We start from the raw sequence: 24372 nt of genomic DNA, 5'->3' as shown, positions 1-24372 counted from the left end.
CCCTCACTAGCCTTCAACTGTAAAACTCAACTGTTACTTCCTCCCTGCACATGCCCAGCTTCTCTCTCTTCTTTCCTGCTCATGGGCTCCACCTGACAGCACCTGCAGGTTCCCTTTACAGCAGCACTTTCACAAAAAGTAAATGCATCTGTAACCCTTGGTGTGTGTGTCTGTTGCAATGACACACACACAGGGTTACATTCACCCCCTTTTTTTCAAATTGTAGTCCCTACAATTTTTCTTTTAACCAAGTCACAGTGTCTACATATAATCCGAACTGTTCAGGAAGTGGGGAATGTTGAGTATTTTTCCATTTTGACTCGTGGTCTAGTTCTGTTTGTGTAGAGCACCTTTGCTCTCCCTTCTCTGACTTCTCAAACTCTTTGCCTTGAGCTACCTTGACGTTTGTAAGCTGAATGGTTTCCGATGAACACTGTGTCCGTTTAGAACGCTTGAGCCGTTGAGGTTGTAGCATCGGTTGCCAATACAATTCCACTTCCTTTCTTCGAGAAGTATCTGTTCTATGTTGTAATACTTCATCTCCTACTAAGAAGTCGTTAATCATTACTTGCTGACTAGGTCCTGGTATTTCTCTATTTATCCGACTACTTTCACAGTCTTCAGCCTTCTGATGGCCTAAATCTTCTGGTGCTCTACCCTGAGCATGAATAATAGGTTCATCTGGATTCTTACTTTTGTTTCCTTCATTAGTTCCAGCTTCCAGAAAACTTTCAGTATCACTTGTTGTTCTTCCTGGTTGAGGAACAGATGAATCTGGATCACACCTCTGTCTAAATTCTTCATATAAAGTAGGTTGTACAGGGTATTTTGCTCCTCCTTGTTTCTGGCTGTACAAGAAGCTCTTCAAGTGATAATCACCATAGTGTCCCTGAGGCTTATATGGTCTCCAACGTCTTGCATCCTTGCTACCTTGAACTGGAGTTCCACCAGGGCCAGTTAAATTAGCGGCTTCTGTACCTTTCCGTCCTTCCACAACGTCAAATTCAACCAAATCTCCATCTCTTAGACTGCAAAGATAATGCCTGGGGTTGTTCTTCTTCATGGCAGACCAGTGCACAAACACATCTTCTTTGGTGTCATTCCGATTTAAAAATCCGTATCCATTTCGCACATGAAACCATTTGACAATGCCTAGAACTTTGGTTGCGATGACCTTATTTTTTCTCTTTAGCTTATCTTCCTTCCATTTCTCTGAAGCCTTCATCTTTTGTCCTGCCATGCGGACCACCACTGCAGAATTCCTTGATTTTCTCTGAAAACCTCTTCCACAGTCTCTTGCAGTGTGATCACTATGGTGACAGATCCAACATCCTGATTCCTCCGTGTTTCTATATCTCCACCTTGAATGTTCTGTTCTGAGTTCAGTTTTCTCCATGTTTTGTTTCATTTTGGCTAACTCTTCACTTAGTTCTTTGAGTGTTGTTTTTATTTCTCTCAATTTCCCCTGAGTATTATTGGTTATGAATTCAACTGCTGAATTTGTATGAGTAATCATAGTGGTGTTTTGTTGCAGTGTTCCCAGCTGATTGGTTTCTTCCTCCTGACTGAGCTTGATAGCTAAGCTTTGAAGTGTCCGGAAATTCAAACTTGGAGAATATTCTACTTTCTGTTTTAAGGATCTTTTAATAAAGTTGCTCCTTAATCCCCATATAAACTGATCTCTCAGCCACACAGCAGAATCTGTGGTAGTTTGTCCTCTTTCCTTTTCCTCTTTTATCTGTAGTCCACTCATTATTTCTTGTAAGGCATTGGCGAACTGAGGAATATTTTCGTTATCCTTCTGAATTCTGTCAACAAATCTCTTTCTCCATAAATGCAGCTCTGTAGGATCTCCATATATGTCTTCCAATACCTCGATAATTTGTTTCAGCGATACTGGTGTGGGCAATTTAGCATTAATTACCGTTCGTTGAGCATCTCCCTCCAAAGTTATAACTGCTATTTCCATATGCAGCTCTATGGGCACTTTATAAGCCTGCACAGCACTCTCTATTCTTTCACTCCACTCTCTCAGGGCCATATTATAACCATTGAACCTTGGTAGGTATGCAGCTAACATCCCAATAGCAGTCATGGTCAACACTGATGTGTAGCTTGCTGACCATTCTCCTGCAGCCTGAGTAGCTGAAGCATCATTTCTGGTGGGTAGTGTAGGCTGAGACTCCATCTTCCAGTTTTAAGGCACTTAGGTAATATCCTGCCGACTACGCCAAATGTAACACCTCTATAATACTTTAACTGTAAAGAAATCCTCCAGACACCAATCAAGTTCTTTTTAAGAAATATTTGTATTAAATGATATGGATAAAAAAATAGTTTAGTGACAAAACATTCATAAACTTCTTATCTTCAGCCTGTTAGGATCAGGGCTAGTTCAGGAACCATATAAGTAATTCAGTTTATTAGCATTTACTTGCCAGAATTTTCCATACACAGCACTCTGCTATTTGTCACTTCTTCACTGCTGTCTTTTTAAAGTGGATCTGAATTCTTGCATAGGACAGAAGGGAAAGTAGAGAAATGTCTGGTGGTTACCTAGCAACATCCAGGATGAGACAAATATGTTGAATTGAAAATTGTGAATGATCACTTAATGTATAAGAAGCACCGCTGTATTCTCTGTATTTTGTCTGCCAGCTGTTGTCACACAATCTCTTCAGACACTGCACTGCAGTCTTCACTCCTTTTCTGTAATCCTGTCACTTGTTGCTCTGTGTCACTCTTGTATGCATTGCTGTCCTGTTGTCTCTGTGTCACTGTAATGTCTCTGCTGTTTTCTGTTATCTCTCTCTGTTACAGGTACATTTTAATATCCTTGTCTTTCTTTCTTATTGCTTACTGTTTCTCTTCTGGCTTATCTCTCCAGTATTGCTGCTCTTTACTGGCCTGTAGCTGTGAGTGGTCTCTCTCCTCTCATGTAATGTCTGCAGCTCTTTTTCTCTTCCTTAGTTCAGTTTCCGGTAAGTGCTTACTTGTCTGTGCCTCTGCCTTGCTCAGACCGTCTCACCAATGGCTGGTCTCTTCCCGTGTCTCTACTCTATTTCCTCACAAATCAAGCGTATTTCTTGCTGCAGTACAGTATAGTATCGTGACACACTTTATTTCTTGCTGCCTCATCACCTCAGTCTCCATGGCTACTTGACTCCTCCCCCTCACTAGCCTTCAACTGTAAAACTCAACTGTTACTTCCTCCCTGCACATGCCCAGCTTCTCTCTCTTCTTTCCTGCTCATGGGCTCCACCTGACAGCACCTGCAGGTTCCCTTTACAGCAGCCCTTTCACAAAAAGTAAATGCATCTGTAACCCTTGGTGTGTGTGTCTGTTGCAATGACACACACACAGGGTTACACTGGGCAGCAGCAAAAGTCTGTGGAGACTGGGCAGCAGCAAAAGTCTGTGGAGACTGGGCAGCAGCAAAAGTCTGTGGAGACTGGGCAGCAGCAAAAGTCTGTGGAGACTGGGCAGCAGCAAAAGTCTGTGGAGACTGGGCAGCAGCAAAAGTTTGTGGAGACTGGGCAGCAGCAAAAGTCTGTGGAGACTGGGCAGCAGCAAAAGTCTGTGACGGCTGGGCAGCAGATTGCATAACATCAGGTGAAACAGAAGGCAGGAAAACTTCAGGCAGGTTAACAGGTTGGGAAACTTCAGACTGGGCAACAGGCTCAGTAGTTTCAGGCAGGGCAACAGACTGCATAACTTCATGGATCTGGACCTTTGGCTTAGTACTTGGCTGGGCCGTTGGCTGAGCGCATGGCTGAACCGTTGGCTGAGCGCTTGACTGGACCTTTGGCTGAGACCCTGATACAGTTTGTGCGAGTTGGCACTGAGACTGTGCGGACTGGGCCTGTGCGAGCTGGAACTGAAACTGAGTGGGCAGGATACTAGATTGAAATTCTGTAGGCTGTATGCCGTTTTCTGCAGACTGGATGCAAAACTCTCCAGACTGTGAGCAGGATTCTGCAGGTTGACTAGAAGTCTCTGCAGACTGGAGGCAATATTCTGCAGACTGGGAACATAGTTCTGCAGACTGGATGCAAAGTTCTGCAGACTGTGAGCAGGATTCTGCAGGTTGACTAGAAGTCTCTGCAGACTGGAGGCAATATTCTGCAGACTGGGAACATAGTTCTGCAGACTGGATTCAAAGTTCTGCAGACTGTGAGCAGGATTCTGCAGGCTGTTTTGAAGTCTCTGTAGGTTGGAAGTGAGGTTCTGCAGACTGAGCACAAGGCTCTGCAGATGGAGGCAAAGTCTCTGCAGGCTGAAGGCAAGGCTCTGCAGACAAACACACGGCTGGACTGGATTCTGGAGCATACCAAGTCTGCAAGAGCTGTGAGAGGAAGGCAAGAGTTTGTATAACAGGTGTCACCGAAACATTAACCGGAGGCTGCACCAGACAGGAGTTGGATGGAGGCTGCACAGGAGGTGAGATGACTGGAGGCTGCACAGGTGGTGAGATGACTGGAGGCTGCACAGGAGGTGAGATGACTGGAGGCTGCACAGGAGGTAAGATGACTGGAGGCTGCACAGGAGATGAGATGACTGGAGGCTGCACAGGAGATGAGATGACTGGAGGCTGCACAGGAGATGAGATGACTGGAGGCTGCACAGGAGGTGAGATGACTGGAGGCTGCACAGGAGGTAAGATGACTGGAGGCTGCACAGGAGGTAAGATGACTGGAGGCTGCACAGGAGATGAGATGACTGGAGTAATGGAAGCTGTAGGAAAGTATTTGCGTCTAGTCCTGGTGATCACTCTGGAAACTGGAGCAACAGCAGGCTTATTAGATGTAGCTGGATACTGCCAGGACCAGGGTGTGGACCTGATAGCGGTTTGCAAGGTTGTTGATTTTACAGGTTTTTTACCTATTACAGGTTCTGAGTTCTGGACACAGGAAGAGGTATATGGAAAATGAGCAGAAGAAAGAGAGCGAGACCGGGAAGACAGGATTTCACACCAGACAGAGATCAGAGCAACCGCAGATTTTTGCTTACAAAGCTTATATTTCAACAAATCTTCAGTTGCATGTATACTGGCAGATACATACGCTTCACTTTTTTCAGAGTAACATTCATAAAAACCTTCCATATCTCTCTTCAGAAAATCAAACAAACGATCAATCTGGTCAGAGTTAAATACAAAATCCAAACGTTCCTTTCTGGAAGACTGACATTTAGGAACTTTAGCTGCAGAGGACTGAGGCTTCTGAACTAGGTGAGAGGTAGCCAGAGGGTTAACAGGAGATTTGCATAATGACAGGATTTCAGAATATGCATTAATCAGGGCATGAGCTGACTCAGGCTTACATTTTCTTTCGGACAACAGACTCTCAACCGCACATTTACATCCAGAGACAAATGCAAAGCTTTGCTTAATGTAAAAGTCAAAAAATGCTTTTCTGTCTGTCTTCAAATAACGATAGTACATGTTAACTTGTTCAGAAATAAAATCCACCTGGACAGGACTTAAAACAGATAAGGCAGGAGCTGTGGAACCTGCAGAGATCATTTTCTGCCATGCATTTAGCAAAAGGGAGGCTTTTCCATACTTGCATATTCCCTGAGTGATCAGGGACTGGAGGGAATCTATGCAAGCCTGCACGGTCTGTTTACCTTTGTTTGAATAATGATCAAGAAAATATTCCCTGTCATCTTCAAACAAGTTAATCAGGGCTTCTATGGCATAAGTGTCAAAAGGTGGATCATAGTCACTGACTATACCTTGGTCAGAATCAGGTTGCATGCAAACATTTGTCATTTTGGGGTATGCAAGATCATTCCAGATCCTGGCTAAATTTTCAATATCTTGGGTGCTAAAGATCCCCAATTGAACATAACTATAGGCCTGGAAAATTAGCTGCTGTAGTTCAGCCTTAGAAAAACCAGCAAATTCAGCACGACATTCAATCTCTTCTTCATCAGCCAGCAAAACATAATAGTACATTTGTTGCGGATCCATTTTTGGACACAACAGGTATCAGTGCACAGTATGTCTGCAGTGGTCAGTATAATGGCCAGAACTTACTGTTACGGAACAATAAACAGGTATTGCAAGGAATGACCACAGTTTGCAGAAACACTGATACTGAGACAGGAATGTGCAAAAAGGTGTTTTATTAAGAACCAAATCATGCAAATAACATACAACCATATGCAAACAATATATACAGTGAATCTCCCGCAAACCAAACAAAACAGCGTGCACACATATAACCAAAACCCTGACTATCTATCTATCTACAAACGGCATGCAGGAGATATATATGTACAAGCAAATATATATACAATAACGCGGTATCAAATGGAGCAGGCAAAGACAGGTCAAAACGGAATAACAGAGTCAGCAACGGGTAATCAGATACAAGCAAGGTACAAAGGAATAGACAGAAGCAGAGTCAGGACTAGCAGAGGTTCAGCAGCAGGTAATCAGATCACAGAGCAGGTACAGGAAACCAGGTATCAAATAACAGAGGTGACCAGAGACTCAGACCTGTAGAAAGGAAGTTCTGGCAATGACTTGCAGGAAGAGGCAGACTTATATAGTCCATGTAATAGGAAGCATCTGGTGGTAATTGCTCAGAGACACATTAGAGGCCTCTGCAGGCCATACAAAGAACTGCAAGTCCTTAAATGTAATGATAAGCCACCTGCCGGTGGATAGTGGAAGTCCAGGGCAGTCCAACTCAATACCACCACCAGCAGGCAGGAGATGATACAATATGAATCGTAACAATTAAATTGTTATATTACTCATTATTAATTATCATCTATACAATATCACACTATTGGGCTCTTGGTGTCCCCCCTCCCTTTATCTCGTATTATATATGCTTTTTTACAGTTGCTACTGTTTTATACTGCCTGAGGAAGCGGGCTATAGACCCGTGAAACGTGTTGCAAAAAATTGTTGGAATAAGAATAAATTATTTATGTTCATTATTAATATTAGTGTCATCATTGGGGAGGTAGGTCATCTAATACCCCCCATTTTATGACATTTTAATGTATTTTATCCTTGATGGCGCCTCTGTAATCTTTTGAACAAAATTGTATCCACAGGTTGGATGGGTGTGTTCACCTTATTCTATCTACGGAGAGAGATACCTTAGCCTGAATGGGGACAGGCCTAATCTCCCCTCAAGCGCTACTAGTGGTTGCCTACATCTGGCAACCCATACTTGTGAGTATTATTCTTCACATTTATTTATCTATCAAAGTAACAATAACACACTATTGTGGCTCTCGAATTTTTCCACTTTTGTCTAACTGAGAGAACTTGTTGGAGGCGCCCAGAATATAACTATCTTAAATCATAACGTATAAGAGTAATTAGATCTTACCTCCATAAATGGACAAACCATATGGGTAAAACTGGTTTTAATAATGCACAAAAAGACAACACATTTCCCAGGTACTGGCCAGCTTCATCAGGTCAATAATAAAGTGCCTAAGTCTGTAGCAGTCACAGCTGTGTGCGCCTCTCAGCTGTGACTGCTACAGACTTAGGCACTTTTATGGAGGTAAGATCTAATTACTCCTTATGATTTAAGATAGATATATTCTGGGCGCCTCCAACAAGTTCTCTCAGTTGATTTTTTACCCTGACTGGGGACAGGATAGTTTCCCCATCTGCATACACAGTCTTTGCTTTTGGAGGCAACTGAGTCGTTTTTTTACTACCTTATTAACCTTGCCTATTGACGTTACTACACTATCTGGGGCTCTCGATGTCTTCCCTTTTGTCTTATCATGAACATAGGCGTTCACATCCAATGTATTTTTTTTGTGGGGAAAAATAACAATAATAAAGTGCATCTAGTGGAAATGGGTTCTTTCATAAACAATAGTTAAACGCATGAATTCACCCAGTATTTTTATAAGCTACGTTCCAAATCCTCTTAAGTTGTGGGGAGATGAGTAGTTGCTAAGCAACTTTGCATCAAGAAATAAAATGCACAAGCAGCCTATTATAGTCTATTCTAACAGCTGAAACTTGGGAGCTATATGGTGATTGAGACGCGCAGGGAACTATAGAGGAGGGCGACTTCATTTGTGATTTGCAGCAAACAGGCTGAAGCTAATATTTTCCAGGCAAATCATCATCATCTTTTTGTGCTAACAAGTCTCTTCAATATGCACCAGTTAAGAAGAGAAATCTATACAGAACACAATAGCTTATAGATACTTAAGCTGAGGATTCCATTTTTGTTATTTTCTGTGGTTCGGGCAAATCAGCACAGAGAAATTATTATTATCCTTTATTTTCAACACACTGCACAGCTATGATTACCAGTGTAATTTTTTAAGCCATCAACATTACGATTTTATTTTGCTCTGCCTTCTCAAACTACATTGGCTTGGTCAATCAATTTATTACTATATTACACAGGGGACGGAAAAGGCACAGAGTGTTAAAACTTGATTAAATCAATAAAATGAAAAAATCAGGTGGTTTACCTCAATGAAACAAACACAGACAAACACAGAACATTTATATCGCGCTTTTCTCCTGGCGGACTCAAAGCGCCAGAGCTGCAGCCACTAGGACGCGCTCTATAGGCAGTAGCAGTGTTAGGGAGACTTGCCTAAGGTCTCCTACTGAATAGCTGCTGGCTTACTGAACAATGAAGACAAATTTATACAATCAATTTTTATTTTGCACTGGCAACGCGTTTCCTGGGTCCATGCCCACTTCCTCAGGCCAAATCAAGTGCCAAAAGGGTGCAATGAGCCGACATAAGGCTCATGTATTACTATATTAGCTCACTCTGGTAAAGTTGCTGTGTGCAGGTAGCACATGGCAATTTTACCGTTACTATGCTCGTGTTACCTTGGTAATGTGGATTGCGCTAATTGCGCTACACACACTACCTTGGCAGTACAGTGGCTTGCAAAAGTATTCAGCCCCCTTAAAGTTTTCAACATTTTGTCACATTACTGCCACAAACCTGAATCAATTTTATTGAAATTCCACATGAAAGACCAATACAAAGTGGTGTACATGTGAGAAAAGGAACGAAAATCATACATGATTCCAAACATTTTTTACAAATAAATAACTGCAAAGTGGGGTGTACGTAATTATTCAGCCCCCTTTGGTCTGAGTGCAGTCAGTTGCCCATAGACATTGCCTGATGGGTGCTAATGACTAAATAGAGTGCACCTGTGTGTAATCTAATGTCAGTACAAATACAGCTGCTCTGTGACGACCTCAGAGGTTGTCTAAGAGAATATTGGAAGCAATAACACTATGAAGTCCAAAGAACACACCAGACAGGTCAGGGATAAAGTTATTGAGAAATTTAAAGCAGGCTTAGGCTACAAAAAGATTTACAAAGCCTTGAACATCCCACGGCGCACTGTTCAAGCGATCATTCAGAAATGGAAGAAGTATGGCACAACTGTAAACTTTCCAAGACAAGGACGTGTACCTAAACTCAGAGGCCGAACAAGGAGAGCGCTGATCGGAAATGCAGTCAAGAGGCCCATGGTGACTCTGGATGAGCTGCAGAGATCTACAGCTCAGGTGGGAGACTCTGTCCATAGGACAACTATTAGTCATGCACTGTACAAAGTTGGCCTTTATGGAAGAGTGGCAAGAAGAAAGGCATTGTTAACAGAAAGCATAAGAAGTCCCGTTTGCGGTTTGCCACAAGCCATGTGGGGGACACAGCAAACATGTGGAAGAAGGTGCTCTGGTCAGATGAGACCAAAATGGAACTTTTTGGCCAAAATGCAAAACACTATGTGTGGCAGAAAACTAACACTGCACATCACTCAGAACAAACCATCCCCACTGTCAAATATGGTGGTGGCAGCATCATGCTCTGGGGTTGCTTCACTTCAGCAGGGACAGGGAAGCTGGTCAAGGTTGATGGGAAGATGGATGGAGCCAAATACAGGGCAATCTTGGAAGAAAATCTCTTGGAGTCTGCAAAAGACTTGAGACTGGGGTGGAGGTTAACCCTCCAGCAGGACAACGACTCTAAAGATAAAGCCAGGGCAACAATGGAATGGTTTAAAACAAAACATATCCATGTGTTAGAATGGCCCAGTCAAAGTCCAGATCTTAATCCAATCGAGAATCTGTGTCAAGATCTGAAAACGGCTGTTCACAAACGCTGTCCATCTAATCTGACTGAGCTGGAGCTGTTTTGCAAAGAAGAATGGGCAAGGATTTCAGCCTCTAGATGTGCAAAGCTGGTAGAGACATACCCTAAAAGACTGGCAGCTGTAATTGCAGCAAAAGGTGGTTCTACAAAGTATTGACTCAGAGGGCCGAATAATTACGCACACCCCACTTTGCAGTTATTGATTTGTAAAAAATGTTTGGAATGATGTATGATTTTCGTTCCACTTCTCCCGTGTACACCACTTTGTATTGGTCTTTCACGTGGAATTCCAATAAAATTGATTCATGTTTGTGGCAGTAATGTGACAAAATGTGGAAACCTTTAAGGGGGCCAAATGCTTTTGCAAGCCACTGTATATGCAACAGAGCGCGCTGCAACTTCGCTGTAGTTTACTGAATATGCCCCTATGTCTCCCAGCACAGCATTCCCATCACCCTTGAATAAATGTCTTTTATACATTTAGGTTTTGCAGGATAAACATCAAAAACACATTTGGCAAAAACTAGTAAGAAAAGTTTACCCACCTTTTTCAAGTATCGGATGCCGTATGTGAATATGTAAAGGTTAAAAGTGAATTTCCACCTATGGAGAGCAAATACAAACACATCAGTAAAAAAGCACAATATTAAATTCAAACATCAGTATCAGTGCAGTGCAAGTCTTACTGCAATTTAAAGTGGACCTGAACTCAGAACTTCCTTTCTGCTCTAAAAGATAAAAAACAGCATAATAACCTTTGAAGGAAAACATTTCTTTGTCACAGCTGATATAGATCCTGCAATATATCTACAGTGTGTCTATTTCCTGCTTTCATGGAAGCAGACATAGGGTTAACATCCTGTGGTAAAAAATTAGCTGCTCTGCCGAGGAAGCCAGCTGACACAGCTGAAAGATCAAATTACAATTGTGATTAGACACAGATGAGGGGGAATTAGTCAGGCTAAACTCTCTAAGGGCCCAATTCACACTTGAAAGCGCAAAACGCTGGCGCTTTCCACCGGCGTTTTGCGTGAGTGATTTTTCAGCGGAAAAATCAATGAACACTGCGGCGATTTTTCTGCGATCGCGTTTAGCGCTTCTATAGCACTGAAACGCGATCGCCGGGAAATCGCCTGAAAATGGTGCAGGCGACGCGTTTGTGTTTCGCGATTTTGGGTGATTTGCGGCGATTACCGCAAATCGCCCAAGTAAAAACAGGCCCAAAGGGTTTTATTAGACTAGCGCTTTCTAAAGCGCTAGCGTTTGAACGTTTTGCCGAAATCGCCAGCAAAACGTGTGAATAGGCCCTAAATACATACAGGGCGCATTTCTCTATAGTCTCTTCAGTCCTGTGCAAGTGCAGGCCCACTTTAATCTTGCATAAATTATTCCTATATTTCAATTTGCAGCCAGTTCAATCTATCCACAACAGGCTGCAAGCTCAATTGCACAAATAGGATACAGGTACATTTTTATTACTTTTTTTTTTTTTTTTTTAATTTTCAGGAAAATCGATGAATGGTATATGGGGTGAATTTTCCAAATCATTTGATCAAGTAGAAAAAAAGCTATTAGATTTCTGTGGTCTAAAAACAAAAAAACATAAAATTGTATCAAATAAATACCTTTAGTCTCCCAAAAGATTTTTTTAAATCCTTTTACAGTATACAACTCTTCACTTTTGGACTCCTTTAACCACCCCGGCGTTCAATTTCCCCAGGATTTCCGTGCAAAAAGTGTTTCAATTCATTTCCGATAATTTTCAACCATTTTTTTTTTTTTTTGCAATCAATTTTTTTTATTTTTTATATAGAATGCAATACAGGTTATTGTATTGAATTCAATAAAAAAAGTGTTTGCTGCAAGATGTTGATGACGCTGTGTGACCCTGGTGTCATCAATGCCGATCGGTGGGGGACTTGTCATCGCCAAGGGACATGTCATCGCAGAGGGAGAAGCAAAATCCGCCGAGGGACATGGAAGAAGGCACTGGGTAAGCGATCAGAGGTATGCGACAAGGGATCAGCACACCAATGGTGAGTATAAGACCCAGATGTAAAGTCAGGTATATAGGTAGCCAGATGTGTAGCCAGGTATATAGGTAGCCAGATGTGTAGCCAGGTTTTAGTTAGCCAGATGTATAGGGAGCCAGATGTAAGGGTAGTCAGGTGTATAGCCAGATGTATAGGGAGCCAGATGTAAGGGTAGTCAGGTATGTAGCCAGTTATAGGTAGCCAGGTGTGTAGCCAGTTATTGGTAGCCAGGTGTGTAGCCAGATGTGTAGCCAGTTATAGGTAGCCAGATGTGTCATTGTCCCCCCTCCCGATTCCCTGCTCCCCCGTCTGAAGCCCCTCTATGGGGGGCTCCCCCTCTATGCGGTAGGTGGGGGGTCCCTTTCTGTATGGGAGTTGTCTCCCTTCTGTGTGGGCTGGTGGCCGGGTGGGGGCTCCCCCTATTCCCCCTCTATGCGGTGGCTCCCTTCTGTACGAGCTGGTGGCCGCTTCTATGCGGGCGGGCTGTAGGTGGCCTCTCTCCCTCCCTCGTACCATCTCCTCTTCTTCAAACCCCCCCGATGTGAAGCCCTTTGAGGTCTACTCACCCGAGGGCTCTCTCCAGCGGAGGCAGCAGCACTTCCTCCTCCATCACCGAAGTCTCGCTCTCTGTGTAGTTACAGTACGAGGCTTGGTGACGTCACATCATAAATAAGTAAAGGTAACCATACATCTAGCGATGATGGGCAGATTCAACCAATAGACATCTGATTAGAAGAGATCTGTCGGCTGCCCATACACCAGAGGCTGATTCATGCTGAAACCGATCTGGAATCGGCCTTGTGGGTCACATCCGCCGACCCCCTTCCTCCCCAATGTGTAATGAGCCCACTCCCCCCACCCCCGGTGCGCAGTGCTACATATACTACCTGACCACTGCTTGTCCACTACTCTGGCAACTGCACGGGGCATGTGTATTGAGCAAGGAGTGCTCCGGGGGCCAGCGGAGGACAAACAGTGGCTATGGACAGGTAAGGTATAGTGCACTGGGTACTGGGGGAGGCACATTACACATTAGGGGGGTCTGCATTGGGGGTCTCATCGCGTTCATTCTGATATTGCTCAATGTTACTGCCACGCACACGATCAAGCAAGTCAGCCGCATCTTGCAGCATGTCTGACTGATTAATAGGACAAATTTCATCACGAAATTGGTTGCATTGCTGATCGGACATGCACTTAGTGGCATTTTCATCCGATACGGATTATAATAATCAAATTGGATGGTCGATCGGCCACCAAGTTGCCTGATGTACAGTATGGCCACCTTAAGTTTTGGTCCGTGGGAGAGAAAAAGATGAATTGGACTTGGGACTCTTGTGCTGCAAGGCACATATGCTGATCACATAGCTACTGGATAGTCTGACACCTTTCATTGCTTTGTAATGCCTTCACATCATTAAGCGATTGTCTACACTAGTCAGACCAGGAGATGTAATTGTTGCACGTGTCATTTACTCTCCATGTTTCCATTTTCACGGCTCACAGGCTAAATGTATTTTTAAGTAAGTTCATCAAACCAATCTCATTAAATGAATAAAAGATGATAAACTTCATGATTGTACATTGGAGAGGAAGTAATTCCATACAACGAGGATCTTTACACAGAATACAGATGTTCCTATATTCCACTGAAATAATAACTGCAATTAAGCACTTAAGGCTATTAGCATTTATCATAGGAATCCTAGTTTGCAGCTCCCTCTTCCTGGACATGTGATCATGTATCACAGATACACACTAGGAGAGATTGTGACTCACAGAAATCTCCCCAGCAGAAGCTACAGGTAGCCCCATCCACTTTACATCACCTAGAGCTGCTACAAAAAAGATGGATATTTTCAGTAATATATCCTCTTGACATGCATATTAAAAAAGTTCAGACCCTATGGCGACTATGTTTTTTTTTTTTTTATGAAAACTTTTAATAATTAAATACAAAAATAAAAAATTACATTTGGGTATTTTTTAGGAGACTGTGGGAAGTAAATAGTTAATTATAAATATGTGTGGGTATGTTTATTTAAAAAAAATGTATGTAGGTGTAATTTTACTATTTGGCCACAAGATGGCCTCAGTCTTTTTTTGTCGTCCTGTAGGCGTAGTATTACACCTACTATTAACCAACTTGTTGTACTATTAACCAGCTTGTGTTTCTTTTTTCTCTCACTGTAAGGGTTAGGAACCCAGGGCTGTAAATGATGCTTTCTCTGTAGTCAGACTGTAGCTGAACTCTCACGAATAAATTATGACATGTTGGAAAACTTCTGCATGGCAGATAAACATTCTAAGTGCAAGGAACTAATAAGGACAGTCAGTAGTTAAAGATTTGTCTTTATTGGAGCTGTACAACATTAAAAAACTGTAGTCATTCACCTGACAATATACTCACTTTAACTGCTTCTAGACTACGGTAATTGAAATCTACGCCCCGTTTATGGCTGCTTATTCCTGCCAGGGCTTAGATTTCAATCAAGACCGCCATTTGGTCCGCTCACTCTCTCCGTTCTTGCCTCTGTTCACGTCGCTGCACAAGCTCAAGTATCTCGGTCAGGAGTCATTTCATTGACTCCTGATCCCCTGATTGCTGTGAGCCAATGACTTAAAAGGGAAAGGACGGCTCTGAAAGGGACCATAGCCGTCTGGTACAGAAGAGTTAAACTTAGATTCCTAGCATTTAAACACAAAAGAAGACTAAGGTCTGTTTCAACGATGTTGTTGTTTGAGAAATTACATAAATAGATTTATCATTTGAGCACTACAATAAAATGGCCCTGCTGGAGCTTAATCAGGCTTCCACAGGGAAAGAATAAGTGCTATTCAGTATAATTCTAATGTAGATCTCTTAGAAGGAAAAGTTGACCTTTGTAGTTCTATTGCCTGTAGTGTTTCTGGATGCAAACAAAACAATATTTTGTCAAACTAAAATCTGTTAATTTTGTAATGATGTCTACTGCATTTAGCAGATTTCTCATCAATCAGTGACTCCCTGGATGGATTCAGTATCTACACCTCTACTGCTTATCCTGGCCAGAGCAACTAGACTCCACATCTCCAATCTCTTGGCTCCTCCTTATATAGTTCTTTGCACCACCCCTGAGGGTCCCACTAGGACCTGCATAACAAACTGTAACTGTTATGAAACACCATTGCTGTTTCATGGATGCCTACAATATATGAAAATACACTTTTCTTACCTGATCTGCTCCTTTTAATTTCATTGAATTATTTATTAGGAAGAAAATATAATGAGACAGATTTCACAAAGAAGAAAACGTCCTTGGAAATATTGGAAGTCTGCTTATAGAGGAAAAGGAAGAATGTCATGTGCATGTACTGTTCTGTCTGACTCTGGACTGATTGATCCTTTTTATGTTTGAAGCAAATCACAACTGTAAACTATATAAAATAGGAGAGAAAAGAAGTCCTTTTCTGGCTCAGGTCATGGAACCTTTACATAAATGAACGCTGGAATTGTAGCTTGGCCTCAAAACCGCTTGCAGAAAGATGCTCAATAGATACACTCTGTACTGAGATGTATTAATATCCATAAATGTAATAAATAATGGATATCGCAAAATCAAATGCAATATATAATACAACACGTTAAGTGTGCTATATTTCTAAAAGCTTAACTTTTGCATGAACAAATACAAAGCATCAAACCATTTCCTAACGGGGTTATTAAAATGTATTTAAACTATTAATTTTGCTTCCAGGAGCAAATAAAAAGCAGCAACAGCATAGTTACAGGAGGAGGGAGGTGTACTGGGTTCGGTTTTTATTTTTTGGGGTGTTCTAGACCAGTGTTTCTCAACATTTTATTGGTATGTACCCCTTTTAAAACCCTGTACTCACCAAATACCCCTTAGTATAGTAAACATTATCATAAGTACCCCTTCACAAATACTGTGGGATGAGAAAGTTTGGGCAACGTTTTTAATCGTTATGTCTTTTTCTGTATAAATCGTTGGTTGTTACAATAAAAAAAATGTCAGTTACATATATATTATAGGAGACACACACAGTAATATTTGAGAAGTGAAATTAAGTTTATTGGATTTACGGAAAGTGTGCAATAATTGTTAAAACAAGATTAGGCAGGTACATAAATTTGGGCACCACAAAAAAGAATTGAAATCAATATTCAGTAGATCCTCCTTTTGCAGAAATGACAGCCTCTAAACACTTCCTGTAGGTTCCAATGAGAGTCTGTATTCGGGTTGAAGGTATTTTGGACCATTCCTCTTTACAAAACACCTCTAGTTCATTCAGGTTTGATGGCTTCTGAGCATGGACAGCTTTCATAAACTCACACCACAGATTTTCAATTATATTCAGGTCTGAGGACTGAAATTGCCCTTTCTAGAACATTGTACTTTGACAAGATTCCCAGTCCCTGCACTGGCCACACAGCCCCACAGCATGATGGAACCAGCACCATATTTTACTGTAGGTAGCAGGTGTTTTTCTTGAAATGCTGTGTTTTTCCTCCATGCATTACGCCCCTTGTTAACTCAATTTTAGTTTCATCAGTCCACAGCACCTTATTCCAGAATTAAGCTGGCTTGTCCAAATGTGCTTTAGCATACCTCTAAAACAAAAGAAAAAACAGGGCACCGAGAGCCCAATAGTGCAATATAGTTTTAACAGAGAAAATCTGTCTAGATAGTTCATGCAGAGTTATACTCACAAAAAAGGGTCACCAGCAGGCAACCACTTGAAAGGCAGGTGGGGAGAATTGGTACCCGACCCCACTCGGGTATAAAAGTCGCTCTCTGTAGATTGGAAAAAAAGGGGGCGTACCCCTCCACCAAGGGTGGATAAGTAATATGTATCAAATGCAGATAGAACAGAGGCGCCAAAAAAAGTAAAAACACTATTACTTAAAAACAGTAAAAAGAGGGAAGGTAAGGTGGACTTACCTCCCTCTAGCAGTGGACAACAAGACTCTGAGGTAGAGTAGAATGCATTTATTAAACAGTGTAACTCCTAAAGATGCAACGCGTTTCGCGGGCCACAGCACCGTTTCCTCAGGCAATACAGGAGTTCAAAAAAGCTGTATCCAATCCAAGTATTGAATGAGCGCTCTCAGAGTCTTGTTGTCCACTGCTAGAGGGAGGTAAGTCCACCTTACCTTCCCTCTTTTTACTGTTTTTAAGTAATAGTGTTTTTACTCTTTTTGGCGCCTCTGTTCTATCTGCGTTTGATACAATTTAGCATACCTCTGTTTGTGCTGTGGGCGGAGAAAAGGCTTCCTCTGCATACAGCAAAATTAAAAGAGGAGGGAAACTTACAATTGACCCCCTTATATACTCTTTATTATAATTGGATTCACCTGTGTATGTAGGTTAGGGGTCACTGAGCTTACCAAGCTAATTTGAGTTCCAATAATTAGTTCTAAATGTTTTGGAATCAATAAAATGACAGTGCCCAAATTTATGCACCTGCCTAATTTTATTTAAACAATTATTGCACACTTTCTGAAATCCAATAAACTTCATTTCACTTCTCAAATATCACTGAGTGTGTCTCCTATATGATATATTTACCGTAACTGACATTTTTTATAGTAACAACCAACGATTTGTACAGGAATATCATGACGATGAACTATGTTGCCAAAACTTTTGCATCCCACTATATATATTTAATAATAGTACATACCATAATTGGTTCTAAACAGTTTCCGGGCATTTACTATTGATTTTAATTAGCTAAAATACTAATTTGGTGTTGTTTATATAGGATGTATCATTTTCTAAAACTCTGAATTTGTTTTTCTTGGTTAAGTATATAAAGCCCAAGTACCCCCTGGAACCATCAGAAGTACCCCCTGGGGTACGCATACCACACATTGAGAACCTAGGATCTAGACCAGAGTTTCTCAGCATTATTTTATGTACCGTCCTTACCAAGTGCCTCCTGGTATGGATAATATTATCTCTCGTAAACCTCAATACAACCTGCCCTATAGGCACTTTTATTTAGAGCTTTAAAATTGGGCTATTCAGAACAACATAAAGTAGGTTAACATAGTGGACATTCACAAGGATCATATACAGTCAATGACTCTTACATGGGCTGGTGTTAGTCTAATGTTCATTACATTTTGTGTTTTTAAATGTTGTCAATTCTGTACCTAGCACTACATGACGAAGCCCATTTATCAGACGAAACATGCTGGTCCGATGCGCATGCAGGATGCGTGGTCCGGCGGCGGGAGCGTGATCAAGGATGTGCGTTGCCAGGGCCATGCAGGCGCAGTGGCCAGCGATTGGCTCAGTTGCCGAAATCGAAACTTAAGCACTGCGGGCAACAGGAGCATTGAGGAGTGACTGCGCAGGCACAGGGAGACTGCGGGGGGCTGGTAGAAGCTCCAGGTAAGTGAAACTCTTTTTTTTAGGTTCACTTAAAGGACCACTATTGCCAAAAAAATTGTAACATTTAAAATACATGTAAACATATACAAATAAGTATATTTCTTCCAGAGTAAAATAAGCCATAAATTACCTTTCTCTTATGTTGCTGTCACATACAGTAGGTAATAGATATCTGACAGAACCAACAGGTTTTAGACTAGTCCATCTCTTCATGGGGGATTCTCAGCAAGGCTCTTATTCTTTATAAAGACATTCCCTGAAAAGGATTTATAAAATGATGCTGGAGAGCTTCCCTGCTCGCTGCACACTATTTTTGGAAGTTGGACAGAGCAACTGCCATTCACTAAATGCTTTTGAAAATAAACAAAACCCAGAGAATCCCCTATGAGGACATGGCCTAGTCAAAAACTTGTAGGTTCTGTCCGATTTCTACTACCTACTGTAAGTGACAGTGACATAAGAGAAAAGTAATTTATGGCTCATTTTAATCTGGAAGAAACCTACTTCTTATTTGTATGTGTTCACATGTATTTTAAATTTGACTATTTTCACAATAGTGGTCCTTTAAGTTTCCCTTTAATGTGTTAGAAGAAGAAGATCGGCAGGACAACCAGGCAATGTGCATTATTTAAAAGGAAAAAAAATGTCAGCCTCCATATCCCTCTCACCTCGAGTTCCCCTTTAATACATAACAAACTCAGTAATCTCTCACTTAACAGTGGGTGCAGCACAAAATTTGCAATTCTCACAATTTTTAGCAAGGAGCTGGTATCACGTGAGGAAATTGTTTATCCAATCTTTCATAGGCCAAAGAAGAGATTGTTGGACTTGTTTTTAAGGTTTTGCCAGTTTGAGTAATAAAGTAAGATTAATATAGCAGGCAGAACCAGGATAGTAGACGCAGATATAATGTACAGGTTCTGTCTTCATGTAAACATTCACAGTAGTACTGAGCAGGCGCGGAATGCTCCCGGCAATGGGAGCGGGTCAGGCGGGCGTGCAGGGCAGGGCTGCACAAGCGCAGTGAGCTCCCGAACTTACAGGGAGCCCATACAGAGGACCCAGGAGGCGGAAGGCGGCACCAAGGGAGTGATCAGGCCAAAGGGGGCTGGAGGAAACCCCAAGTATGTATGAACTCTTTTTTGTTAAATCGCAGGATCTCTTTAAAGCTGACCCAAATTAAAAATACAAGATTTCAGAAATAAAATCTATTTTCTAAATTATAATAATAAATAGCAGCTTTTTTTCATCTGCATGATGACAAATATAAAATATTTTACATTTATTGGAGGAACCCCTCCCCTTCCTTTCAAATTGCCGGGATTTTTCCTGCAAACTGGTGGAGTAAATGGTGTCCGGCAATGGAGGAATTGCTAATGGCTGCCCCCAGTATAACCCTAGTTATGAAAATAGAAGGGTGAAAAGCATGCACCGAAATGCTCATAGGTTTGAAGGAGTATTTATTTATCTTTGTATGTGTCAGAGTGGTGCAACTAAATATTTTTAATTAAAAAATGTTTTGGTTTGGGTCCGCTTTAAGGGAGATGTGTTTGTGATTGATACAGACATCACACAGAAGGTTCTGAGGTACAAGTTGCTTTCATTTGTTAGAACGGATTTCAGTGGAGATTTCCTTATTATTACAATTTCTGCTCTTATTCACAATTAAACATTAAAACTGCCTTCATTTTCAGAAGTTTTAGGGCAATGAATTCCACTCTTCAAGAAAAAAAAAACATTTAGAAACTGCTGCAGATCTGTATGATATTATAGAGCACCCTGTAGCACTATTGTAGTGCATCCAAATGTTATGATAACCTGCGTCAGAATATGCAGCACTTGCCACAAGGCTATTGCTGCTGACTACCACATGACAGATTCTACTGATTGTGAACATGCAGCACTTTTAACTTTGCTCTGCTGCTGACTGCTACATGACGGATTATACTGACTGCGTTCTGCTGCATACTAAGCCAGTAAGTTCCTATCTGACATGTGAGTGGAGGTAAAAGTCTTTGCAGCTAAAAGTGTTCATTCTTTTGTTCACACTGACTTAGACCTCCCTGCTGTTTCTTTAATTGGATTAGAATGCATAGACCACTCTGGCATAAAAGGAATCAAATGGAGCATAAAGCTCCGTAAACAAAGGATATAATACCACCTTAAAATGACCCTATAAGGTTGACAGACTATAATAAGCAAGTTGCTCGACCGACATAAATTGACCGACATAACAAGAACAAGACCACTCTTTTCCTTTATATGGGCCCAGACTATAGGAGATATAGTGACAGCAAGTGAGTTCAGGCCATATTGAAAGTAAATACAGCAAGCAATGGGCAGTGCTCACAGGCTGCAAGTGAAGTGAAAGCTCCAGAGATATGCCCAGCCCCTTGAGGCTAAATGCACACCTTGAATACAAATCAAATGCAAATTATGTACTAACACTTATCTAAATTCTAAAATTTGAATGCAAGCTGACACCCCTGGAGGCAGCTAGCCTGAAGTATACTTAAGTTTTGTACAGCAGAAGGAAATGGCAGCGCTTCCAAACAGACGTTGCACCTGAATTGACTACCTGCACAAGTATGCAGAGCTTGAATAACGGGCAGATTACACACCTTGCATTCAAAACAGGTACAGTAAAATTATGTACTAACACTAATCTAAATTCTAAAATTTGAGCTTCAGCATAAGTTGTGCACAAATTATCCCTACTAGACTCTGCAGGGCCGCCTTCAGAAATTTCTGGGCCCTATACTGGGAAAACCTACTGGGCCCCCCTCATGCCAGATCATAATCTGCAGAAAACAACTCTTTAAATGCCTGAACACACGGGTGCTCTTGGGCCTGCTTTTCATCTTTCATCTGTAAGGTCTGGGGCACACTAGAGCGCTTTTTGGAACGATTTTAGAGTTTTGAGAATTGTCGGCGTTTGTAAAAAAAGCTTTGCTAATACCAGGCTGTGGTGTTGAGTCCACTAGAGAGATTGCGATTTTGGAAATCTAAAACTAAATTCTAAAATTTGAATGCAAGCTGACACCCATTCAAATTTTAGAATTTAGATTAGTGTTAGTACATAATTTGCATTTGATTTGTATTCAAGGTGTGTATTTAGCCTCAAGGGGCTGGGCATATCTCTGGAGCTTTCACTTCACTTGCAGCCTGTGAGCGCTGCCCATTGCTTGCTGTCTTTTGAACAAATGTGTATACCATTTATGGCTAGCTGCACCAGGTAAGGATTATGTTTTTAATTTTAGACTAGCTAGGATTCACTGTTGGCTATGCTTCACTGTTAAATATGCTTCACTGTTACATTAGTTTGAGGTTTTAACCCTTTGATTGGATAATTTTAACTGTTTGTACTTGCTTCACTATTTGATATGTTTCACTGTTAGACTAGTGGTTAGATTCTCTCCTGTGGGGGCCCGTCAACGCCGTAGGAGAGTCTAGTAGGGATAATTTGTGCACAACTTATGCTGAAGCTAACGCCCCCTTTACTGTACTTGTTTTGAATGCAAGGTGTGTAATCTGCCCGTTATTCGAGCTCTGCATACTTGTGCAGGTAGTCAATTCAGGTGCAGCGTCTGTTTGGAAGTGCTGCCATTTCCTTTTGCTGTACATATTGAAAGTAAAATTGGCTGCAGAGATTGATCCTTGTGGGCAACCAAAGATGTGGAACTGTAAACATTCTAGACAATTAGGTCCAAGCCGACTTGTCAAACTCTGCAAGAAGACCCTACAGGTCAAAGAGTTTACATTGTTGGTCCAAATTTGTGGTTTATTGTATTGTATGTTCTTGGAACCGTTACTATGTAGGTCAGATGGCTAGGATGTTATGTACCAGGTTCCAAGAACATATCCCATTTCCTGAAACAGGTATAGGTAGAGGGAGACTTATCAGACATGATCGTGAACAACATGGTGGCAACAGCAATACCCTGAATTTTGGGGGAATTTTGTCTGTACCTTCCCCACATAGAGGTGGAAATCATGAGCAATTTTTTATTGCAACAAGAAGCCAGGTTTATATACGGAACTAGAACTTGTGGCCCCTGAGGATTAAATAAGAGAAATGAGTTGCATTGTTTTTTCACTCGACATTGATGCTTAACTTCTGTCCTAGTTACTGTTATTCTTTCTTTTGTTTCCCTTTTCTCTCACTCTATGCCCGTGTATTAACATCTGAAGAAATAAATACAATGATCTCATAGCAGCAACTCTATACTGCATGATGTGAAAAGCCTCTGCTTTCATTTTATTTTATGCTAGCCGAATGATTACTATGGCTGCCATATGGACGCCACACGCCAATGGGCTGAATCTTGCAGACTTTTATCCAATGACATTTAGGCTCAGGAGCAGGAAGGCGGGGAGACCCGTGACTCATTGACAAGCTTCAGTTGCTCACATGACTATTCTCGGAGAAGAAGTCCCATGGCAGAAGTCACCCCGAGATGAGAGGGTGTCACGTGCCGCTTGGTGTGGTAACTGTGACAGCTCTCTCTCTCTCTCTCTCTCTCTCTCTCTCTCTCTCTCTCTCTCTCTCTCTATCTATCTATACATCTAGTGAGTGGAAAACCTGTAGACAGAAATGGTTGGCCTTGTTGGAGCTGACAGAGAGGCTGCAGTCCTTTAATCACTCTTTAAGCCCGCAGGAAAGCAAGTCAGAATAAACAGCAGCATGCCAGGTTCCACTCCATTCAACTGAAGCATGGACGGTTGAGGCTGTAGTGGACACAGGTGTGCCACACCTTCACAGCTGAAAATCAGAAAAAAACATAGCAGAGTTCGAGGAACCTCAGTTTCTGCTAAGAAACATTGAGGCTAGAGTCAGAATTTTGTCCCAATAGCAACTGACTGACTCAGCATGCCTTGTGTCCACATTCTGTGCTGGGATAAGCAGATTTATGCCATCAATATGCAGCCAACCAATCTACATACTTGCATGAAGCAGTCACGCCTTCTCCGAATCTCTCTGGAATGTTTCCAGTTACTGGAATCCATGCCATGAAGAACAGGGGCTTCTTTGAAGGCGACAGTATTTGTATCAGTGAGTTTTTCTACAATAATGTGTTTTATGATTTATACCTTAGAATTGCACTGCTGTCGCCTAGACTTGTTCTGTTCCAAATTACTAAACACTTTTCTAATCTCATGACAAATGTAGTATTACTGCACATCTACAAATACCGTTTCAATTACTTATTTTATTGACTGCTTTCTGCAATAATGTTATGGATATTTAAAGCAAATGTATGGCAAGGGGAAAGGCTCTTGTAAGCAGACCCCTCGCTTCCTCTGAGTTGGCCGCATGGTATAATAAATAAGGGGCATTTTATCAAATGGCTTTGTCATGTTATTTAATTAACTGTGTTCTCCATCACACCAAAATAAGCTATAAAGCTGGACATGCCATCTGCTTTTAATAATAGGGCCCTATCTGATGCTCAGAAGCAATTACTAGTTTCCCTTTGTAAATGACTGTAAGCCTCTGTGCACTGGCAGTCCTATGCAGAACTCTTATCGTTTATTTAATTAAACTGGGGCTGGGCCAAACTCAGACAGAAGAAATGACTTTATATTGAATGTATGAGTTATAGTGAAAGAGCAAATCCACCTGCACATATAACCTTTTGTACCAGTAACTTATTTGCAAAATGTTCTTCCCTTCTTAAAGAGGAACCTTACCCAAGGATTGAACTTTTTCCCAATCAGTAGCTGATACCGCCTTTCCCATGAGAAATATTTACCTTTTCTCGATTAGATCATCAGGGGGGTCTGTATGGCTGAAATTGTGGTGAAACCCCT

The 24372-nt window shown here is 41.6% G+C and overlaps 1 protein-coding gene across 2 annotated transcripts in view; it reads right to left on the bottom strand.

Moving 5' to 3' along the window:
- CERS6 (ceramide synthase 6) overlaps positions 1 to 24372 on the bottom strand; it is a 217669-nt gene that overhangs the window by 88293 nt on the left and 105004 nt on the right. For both annotated transcript variants that reach the window (XM_068245595.1, XM_068245594.1), the window contains exon 4: positions 10673 to 10730. In XM_068245595.1, the coding sequence (XP_068101696.1) occupies positions 10673 to 10730 (58 nt within the window). The remainder of the gene's footprint in view (positions 1 to 10672; positions 10731 to 24372) is intronic.

Source organism: Hyperolius riggenbachi, chromosome 7 (genome assembly GCF_040937935.1).
Source record: "Hyperolius riggenbachi isolate aHypRig1 chromosome 7, aHypRig1.pri, whole genome shotgun sequence".
NCBI lineage: Eukaryota > Metazoa > Chordata > Amphibia > Anura > Hyperoliidae > Hyperolius > Hyperolius riggenbachi.
The sequence above is the reverse complement of the archived record's forward strand: the minus strand, read 5'-3'. Positions and strand labels throughout refer to the sequence as shown.